The 9,713-nt window shown below is 41.7% G+C and overlaps 1 protein-coding gene across 1 annotated transcript; it reads right to left on the bottom strand.

Annotated features, from left to right (window-relative positions):
• Positions 1 to 751: 751 nt before the first annotated feature.
• LOC129822349 (forkhead box protein L2-like) lies at positions 752 to 2,835 on the bottom strand. Its single transcript, XM_055880568.1, has one exon. The coding sequence runs from the start codon at positions 2,534 to 2,536 to the stop codon at positions 1,619 to 1,621; it is 918 nt and encodes a 305-aa protein (XP_055736543.1). The 5' UTR covers positions 2,537 to 2,835; the 3' UTR covers positions 752 to 1,618.
• Between the last annotated feature and the right edge of the window lie 6,878 nt (positions 2,836 to 9,713).

Below are 9,713 nucleotides of genomic sequence, written 5' to 3'. Positions count from 1 at the left end.
TTAGTTAGCCTACATCATATGGGGATAATGATTAAATGGAATGACTTTGATGACGACCCTTAACTTCTGCAGCATCTGTTTCTCCTAAGCATTCCGCCTCGGAGCAACGATTGCCAAAAAAACCCCGCTAAGAAGTTCACAACGTATTCCTAAACACTCACGGCTTTTCTTCGATTTTCTCTCTTCCATTATTGCACTCTGCTGTCAAATGAGATGCCATAGACGTATTTGTTAACTCTAATAATGAATGTAGACTGTTCAGATAAGGCAAAAGTTCAATGTTTCATTTTGTAATGCATGCAAGTCCCCAGAGTAGGCCATGCTGTGTTTTCATTCCATTAAGGTCTAATAGTTCAACAGCTCTAATAGTTTATAAGGAAATGGCATTTCCCAAAACTACTTTCGAAAGGAAGAATATATATTTAGTGTTATAAAACTGAAATATCCAACCAACTCCGTGAACTTTAGCTATATTGTACAAAATTATTAGGCCTTATTACGCATCTGCTAGATATTTTGAGATGTTTTAGCAAAGGATTTACATGTCAATGTTTTTAAATAAGTGGAATTTAACATTAAGCATTTTCAAGACAAAAAATACACACGGGTTTAGGCCTAAGTGAAGAACATTCACGGACAGAATTACAGTTAACTTCATCTGTGGACTATATAGTTCTAAGACTACATTGCAAGCCTAATACGTTTATATAATACAGTTTTCGCACAAATAAGGATTAATGAATGACCAATGTTTTACTTTGAAAGAAAGTTTATTAAGACATTCACAAAACTAGAAAAAAAGAGGGAAAAGTGCTAATTTAACATGGTCCCAACATGTATGAGACAAAAATAATTACGTTTATAAAAAACAAGAAAGGTAAAAAATTATCTGCCACTGGACTGAATGTTATCGGAAACTAAACCATCTCTATCAGAGGTCACGAAGCCTACAAAGTCAATGACCCCAGAAGTAACACATCTTTGGTATTGCTCCTTCTGACGGTGCTCTCTCTCTCTCTCTTTCCACCTGCACCCCGATTAAGAACTGTGAAACGGTTAAAAAAAATAAAAAATAAAGACAGGCTAAATAATCCAAATTTCACCTGATCTTGCTGGAGTTCGCTCAGTTCACGATACTGGTTCAAATACGTAGTTCTAATTCAATTATCACTCATTCAGGTGATGTTTTGAATTCCAAGACAGGGGGAGGGTTTTGTGTATTTTGTTTTCAATTAATTGTATTTTGAATTTGTATCCCCGTGAATAAGGAACTGGTCGGATTTTACAAATGTTTATAACATACAACGGTGTTTATAACACACTGTTGCCTTCAGTCCAAGGCAACAGTGGACGCACGAAATGGCCCCCAAAAGTTCTGCTTTACTTCGTGCCTAGTCGAGACCTCTTAATATCACCATTTCCAGTTTTTTAAAATCCTCTCAGCATCCCCACTTGCATGTCTTTCCATATGAATTTTCAGTACATTATTTGGATCAAAAGAGCCCGTCATAGTATTGTCTCTTCAAAAATATTTTTTTTTCTGGTTTGAATACACAGGAATAGACTTATTGTCTTTCTCTCACAAGAGTCCATTTTACAAGTGGCCCTCTGGTAAACTCTAAATGTCAATCCTCGTGTGTAACGCAGAGTGTTTGCTCTCGTGATCCCAATACGAACAGTGCATCATGGAGAGCTCGGTAGGCTGGCGGGAGCAGGCGAACTGCAGGCCCGCTCCGTTGCTGGAGGATACCGGGGGCGGCGCAACGGTCGCGGGGCTCAGCTGCTGGGCATGGTGAGCGTGCGGGTGGTGGTGATGGCTCATGCCGTTATAAGAGTTTACCATGCTGGGGAGACCCATGCTTTGCACCCGGGAGTACGGGTTGTATGAGGAGGGAGCGGACAGTCCTTTCACATTGACGGGACTCACGTTGCCACTGGCCATCTGACAGGAGGTGTAGGACATCGGGGTGGGCGGCTGGCCCAGCGACCACGAGTTGTTCATGAAGCTGGATTGCAGGTACTTTGGAGGGGACAGGTAGCCGTACCCATCACCGCCGAAGAGGGATTTCCCGGGCTGGAAATGGGTCGGTGGAGGTCTGAAGGGACGTTTCATTCGACGTCTCCTTCTGTAGTTTCCCTTCTCGAACATGTCCTCGCACGCCGGGTCAAGGGTCCAGTAATTCCCTTTTCTCTCGCCGCCTCCCTCGCGAGGAACCTTGATGAAACATTCATTCAGACTCAAGTTGTGCCGGATACTGTTTTGCCAGCCTTTCTTGTTTTTCTCGTAGAAAGGGAATTTGGTTATGATATACTGGTAAATACCAGACAAAGTGAGGCGCTTCTCAGTGCTCTCCCGAATGGCCATGGCAATGAGAGCCACATACGAATACGGTGGTTTTTGAGACGGGTCCGTCTTCTCCGAAACTTTTTCCTGGACCGGTTCCTCTTTGGGTCGCTCCTTATCCTTCGCCATGTTGGTGTCGTGGACCATCAGGGCCATTGCGTCATCCTCGGGGTTTTGGTATGTGGCCATCATTGCGCACACCAAAACAAAAACAAATACAGCACAAATACAGAACAACAAACGCGATTAACTACACTTGCAGACAATTATATTAGCCGTAGCACCTCAAGGTGGACTTCAAAACAAAACTCTGAGGCTGCCTCCTTAACGTTGAGCGCGCAGAGAAATCCGTGTTTTGAGCCACAGTTGGTGACTTGTTAGGCACTAGACTCTAGAACAAACGTTCTTCCAAACTGGTTTGTGATGGAGGCGCAGCCCAGGTTGTGGTTTGATTCCTCTCTAAGCCCAGCCCTTTTCGCTTTTTTTCCACAGGCAGGCGGTAGGCTTACTAGTGGCGGTGGCTCTCCGGTGCGTCGTGCGACGTACTGCTCTGTGATTTGTACGCATTGGACGAGTTCCGCCTCTGTTGGTTTACAGCTGCGTGGTGAGGAATCTCTCGTCTACCCACTTCACATGATCAAATACATTTTCCTGTTCACACACGTTTCAAAAGTAACATGTGTTAGAGTGGGGTTTAGACAAGATAGCACTCATTGCAAGTGATTAGGAAAACAGTTTAGAGAAAAGTTTGTACTGTAATTCATTTCGTGAATTTCAATGCCATTCAAGGCACGTGTTAATGTTGCATGGGACACAGTTATGATTGACAAAATAGCCAACTGTTACGTCCTGTATTTATGTTGACTTATAGTTTGTACAAAATAATATCCTATAGGCTATTCATAACTGATCATATGTGTGTTGTTGTATTGACTGCGATTTTGCACATTGTCCAATGATAAAACAAGGTAGACCTAATATAAATAGTATTTTCAGCTATTGTAAGTAAATAACCTCGGCCTATACACTCAGATTTACCTCAACGTGTTATTGCATTCCGACTGACTGTAGGCTGAAGCCTCATTAGCTACTGACCGCTTGTCCGCAGCAGCCGCAGAAAACCTGGATTGATAGTGCCGCTTAATTAGCAGGCATTGTGATGGAGGTGTATGAAAGGGGTATACACTTCCCTGGCCACCCATGTGGGTCCCTTCGGCGTTCTCCGAGATGGTATTTCCGTGCTATGAGAGCTGACACAGGTGGAACAGCATTGGCATGTGTGTCATCGCCCGCCACCGGCCCACAGTCTTTGTCCCGGCCAGCCGCTGTAGAGAAGCCCCAGCTCGCCTCGCGGAGGAACAGCTGAACAGCAGTGAAAGCCAACCGTCTCTCAGCGCGCAATAACTACAAGACACAGAATGGGCCGTTTCCAGCGCTAAAATAAATACCTTTCTCAGGTTCATGATTATCTTTTTCACATAGCCTATGTTTTTGGACTGAAAAGCATATGCTGAAAATATATTACTCTGCTTAATTGTGTCTAGTTCAGATAGCGTCGACAAAATAAATGTGGTTACTTTTTAAATGTTTGTCAATATATACATATAGCAATGATATAAATAACAATAATAATGAATTATCATACATAGCCTATCATAGGCTTGCAATGCATAGATAGGCCTGTCTATATTTGTGTATGAGCGTGTCAAAAGGCACCACATGTAGTTACTAAGTGTAGGAACGTATTTTGTAAATAATTATGCTTTCAAAATCATGCTAAATATGCTATAAAACATCAACGGAGTGCTGCATATTTTGGAAGTGTTGTACTATATACATGGTCAGGTCAAATGTGTTCGGAGATATAATTGACCAAAATGCCCAAACATTCGTTTTCACCAAGATTAAAAATATATATTTTGGATAGCAAACACACATGAAAAGTCAAAGAAACAGTTTGATGGTTTTATTTTTATTTTCAAAATCGAGGTGAATACAGGCCTATACTTCACTGACATGCTACTTTAACAAAGCGACTTAGATGTGGTGATGTGGTCTTTCAGTAAATGAAAACAAAGAAGACACCACAAAACTTGAGCCTTTTGTTGGGCAGTTATGACAGTGCGCGTGTGTTTAGTAATACCTCATGATTTGGGGAGTTGTTTAGTCTTTATTGTTGCGGAGAAAGTCTGTGGTCTCTTCATGTTCCCATGCGCCCAACTCCATGAGGATTAGAACATGGAACACGAATAGAGAGAAAGAAGAAGAGTTGCTGAACGGTCAACAATCATATATATTATCATTCAATCGTTTTGCTATTATCATATTGTTATTAAAGAGTAATTAATAACAACAGTGGCAGTAATGCCTATTGTGCAATAACATAAATTACTGTAATAACATCATTAGACTACCAGTAGGCCTACTCATATGGCTCAGAAGGTCGAATAAAACGAAAAGAAAACGGCAAAAAAACATTTGGAACAACGTGAGAAGGAAAACCAAACGATATTTAAAAGGCTACAAAGTCTCAAACTCAAGGCTAAAAATGCAGATCTGTTTCAATAACTTTTTTTGTTTAAACTGGAATATTTACAAGTTATTCAGCATTCCTGTGACAATAAATAATTTAATGTTGCCTAGGTCAGGACTTGTCTATGCACTGCATGGTTTACAAGGAATATCTTGGCAAAATAGGTCATTGTATTGGCCATTGTATTGGAACCACGTGTTGGCCTATAGGTATATATCAGTCATTAATGCCACATATGTTTTCTATTTTCAACTACATTTTTCTGAATACCACAATATTATTTTAATAAATAATACATACCTTTTATTGACTGAAACTCTGGACGCTTGCTTGAGTCTTACTCCAAACGACTGCAGGAGATCGTCGACTTTTCCCCGGGCACATCTCGCTCACCTACGCGCGGTATCTGGCCCGGGCTGCTACAGTCACGCGCGTCACGTCACAACAAGCTGTAAATAAACATGTTAAGAATCTGTAAACACCACTAGCGCGAGGCCAATGTGTAACCTGAACTATAGCTTGGCTTTAGAGCGCGCTGAGGAATGTTAATTCGATTGTCACATGTTATCTTTATATCACGTTTTAAATTGGATAAAAGAGAACGAAGGAAAAAGTTGTTGGTTGACAAAAGAAGGTCAATAATATTAATCCACCTATTGTAACATTTCCATTACGCTAAGACATGGTTTAGGCGCACTGGCAAATTAACAGTCTCATTGAACCAAGATTGCACCAAAGGGATCATGCGTCGTTTTTGGATGCATGGAAATGTTCACAATACCACGCTGCAGAAAGAGAACAGTTGTAGAGGGCAATATGTGTATAGTATGGTTATAGCTTCTGGATATACGTTTGAAGCTTGGCTATACTGTCTAAAACACCAGGCCTAATTTTTCTTCAACGACTGACTTTTCATCAGGAGTTCTCAATACCAATGGGCACTCATCATTTGGTGAGGGATATGTTCAAATATTAAACTAAATTATGTAACATGAATACGAATTAACTAGGCATCATACCAAAGGTTTAAGCAAAATAACAATCCAATTGTTATATTGAACGAATTGATCTGGACAAAAAAGCAGACATGCAATAAACCATAGGCAAGGAAGGCCTATCACTGCTGCACAACAGAGAGAATAGGAGAGAGCCATGAGTTAGACGCAGGGCAGCCTATGTTTTGTTCTTACATAAATACACACCCTCTACAAATCCATCTCAAATTCTCGCTTGATCCCCAACAATCATCAGCGAATAAACGCTTAGTGTAATAAAAAGATACATTGTAAAACAACTCCACAGCTGACAGGGTTCTGTTGCGGCTTAGCCGACGCTTTAACTGCAGTAATGATATATCACCTCGTAAATGCACCGAGGTTGTTATAGTTTTGTGTAAGTAGAAACAAATAGTAGTCAACATAATTATATGAACAACGATAATAATAAACTATGCGATTTTTAGTGGCAACCACCAGAATAATACAGAGAAATGACGACAACACCAAAATGGACAGAGCGCATGAATGCGTGTGTGTGTGTGTGTATGTGTGACTGTGTCGCAAAGCCCGTTTGCAGGCCTACAATAAGATAACAAACCAAACATGGCAGCACCATCTCTTAACCGGCCCTCAGCTTTAATGCACTTTGAAAGACTTAAATTCCTGTCTTCGCGCACTTCCTGCCCTCGGTCTAGTCGAGGATGTTTATGATAGGGTGCGCGGGAGGAATGCGGAGGACGAGATCCGCCAGGTCAGCCCGGCGACCGGGCCGGGGCGAACCCACCGAGTCAAAGCCCACGGAGTGAAGCCATGCACTGGCAGCAGTATATCCAGTTGAAGAGAACAGGACATACATTAAGGTTAGGATAGGGTATTCTATAAACATATGTATTTGTAATTATGGTAAACAATACCTATCATGTATTAATTATGTTAATGTGATTTATGTTTTCATTAATAATATTATTATTATTAATAATAATACGTTTTCACAAATTCTCGATTAATATTTGTTGTACTAATTTCACTGCTCCAATAACATTTCCCCCCCACAGTGGGGTTAAACTGCATCTGGACATCACATTCAGTCGTGGCCATGCGTAGCCCTTATTGCTAATCCTATAACAATAGAAATGTCGAGCATTATTAGGCTATGCGCACTGTTTTGTATTTAATATAACCTGCATACATTATTATAACAATGTGACAAATTGTTGAATTGTTGAAGAACAGATTTTAAAAAATATATAATTTATGCATGCCTATACATTTTTCATTTAGTCATATGTCGAATAAATCCCTCACAACTTTTACTATCTGATCAGTTAAAAAACAAGACACAGATCCCCCTTTCCACTTTAACGGTTCAAGCGTTAAAGGTATTGATGTGTGATCAGCCAAAGCATGTCTCTGTTGCGGCAGTTATGGCGAGGTATTATGTTTGCTTTGGATATTGACTTGCGTGTGACACATTTTTTTGTCTGTTCATTGAGCCATGTGGGAGAAAAGATGGATCCTCCTGTGAGGAAGGAGGATGCGTAACAGTGTTGCTCCATCATGGTTTCTAGGCTATGCCGAGCTGAAAAATATCCATTTCAGTTAGTCCAAATTCTGTCAGCTATTCATGTAGCCTATTGAAATATTGATAGTGTACTACATCTCTCTTCCAAAATAGTTTGGTCTCTGCTGAAAACAAATCTAGTTCTGTGAAAGTTCCCAGAACATTCGTTAGGTTGCAGCAAATGTTCTCATAACACAAAGACTGTCCAGTTGTGCTGATGATTATACAATGTTGTAGGACTATAAAACATTAGCCTGATTTTGCAAGAACGTTCCCGGAACACATTTCGTCTGTTCTTTACCTGGAAACCGAGTGAGAATGTTTGGGGAATGTTCTGTGGTTGTTATAGATTTGAGCTAATGTTAGAACATTCCAAGGATATTTCAGTTAAAGCATTTTCACACAAAACATAACATTATGTTATCAAAAACATAATTATTTTTCTAATCTGAATGTTAGATAAAACACCAACTAAAACTTAATGGGAATCTTAGCTGATGTTCTGGGAATGTCCCCGGTTTGCTGGGATAACTGGTGAGTAAATATTATACTGTGGTTGAAAATAAAATGAAACCAACCCTGATCTGAACTCTGAACTTTTTCATGACCATTGCTTACTAAATGTTTGTCAGTCTTAAATGAGAAAAAAGACATTTCAAAACCTCATGTTGTTGTGTTATATTTCTAATAGAGACTGATAAATACAGATGTGAAGTAGGTCACCTCAGGTCATTGGTGCTTGAGTGCTTTTTGGTTTGTCCAATCAGGCCTTGTCGCTCGGGTCAAATCACATCATGTAAAACATGAATGAGTTCACTGCTTGATGCAGGTATGTCTGTATTTGAGAGTGCTTGTGTGTGAAAGTGTGTTTTTGCATGCATTTGTATGTGTGTGTGTGGATCGTATGTGTGTGTGCACACAATAATTTTTATCATGCCAGAAATAAGCAATGATCAGAAATTACTCAAAGAATATGCCCCATCAGCCCCTCCAGGGTAGAGGGGGAGGGTCACCTGGTCCATCACATTGTCGGTGCATCTGCACAGGGCAGGCCGATAGGGGAGGAGAGCCCCCCAGGTTCTCCCAGTTTGATCTCATTGGGTTACTGTGGATCATCTGTAGATGATTGATACATCAGCAAAATACTGCCTCCTCTGAATGGCATCCTTATGAGCTGAGGGGAGGACAGGAGAAGGGGGGACAGCGGATGGAGGGATGGGATGAAAAAGGAGGATGTACCCACAGCCCTCATGCAGCGCCTCAAATGTGTCTCTTCTTCCTCCCCAGAAAGAAGAGAGAGGATAGAGCAAATAAACAGGGACCTCCCCCCTGTTATCCTCCCTCTACCTCCCCCCTGTTATCCTCCCTCTACCCCCCCGCCCTCTACCTCCCCACCCACATGGATTACGCTTTGGGAGGTTGAGGGGACGGGGGCATGAGAGGAGTAGACACACAGTGCGCACACACTGTCTAGTGGACACACACACACGCACGCACACACACACACACACACACACACACACACACACACACACACACACACACACACACACACACACACACACACACACACACACACACACACACACACACACACACACACACACACACACACACACACACACACACTATACCCCGTATCCACCTCAAAACTCAAAGAACTAGTGTGTGTGTTGGTGTGTGTTCTTGTGTCAGTCTGTTTTAAGAGAGAAAATGTGTTAATAAAAAGGGTGAGGGGGCTTCCTTACTTTGTAAATCCCCCTTTCCAACACACAGATCATTGTCAAAAATGATAAAGGAGCCCCCCTCCTCCATGCCTCCTCTTTCCCCTCTCCTTTGCCCAGAGCGGAAGGTGGCTGTGGTGTATTCTAGTGGCGTTGTGTGTTTGTCTTCCTTATCGCCCAGAGGAAGTCTATGGGAAGCACTAAGCCCCTCTCCCCTGCTCTGCCTGCTCTCCCCTGCCCTGCTGTCTCATTAATATCATCCATCACTGTCTTATTAACTAACAAGCCTGTAGTCTTTATAGTAACCTGGCATTAACGCCACAAAGGGACTGCTGCTTGGACAGTAAAGTATCAATTATATTCTATTGGTTGACCTTTGCCTAGGTCTATGAGCTGCATTCCTATTCCTCTATGGAGTAAAACAACAGATGATCTAACCATTGTGATGGACGAGAGAAGAAGAGGGGAGAGGAGAGGAGAGGAGGGGAGAAGAAGGAAGAGGAGATGAGAAGAGAGGAGAAGAGGCGAGAGGAGAAGAGGCGAGAGGAGAGAA

This window comes from Salvelinus fontinalis, chromosome 24 (genome assembly GCF_029448725.1).
Source record: "Salvelinus fontinalis isolate EN_2023a chromosome 24, ASM2944872v1, whole genome shotgun sequence".
Classification (NCBI taxonomy): Eukaryota; Metazoa; Chordata; class Actinopteri; order Salmoniformes; family Salmonidae; genus Salvelinus; species Salvelinus fontinalis.
Note: the sequence above shows the minus strand (reverse complement) of the source record. Positions and strands in the feature narration are given on the sequence as shown.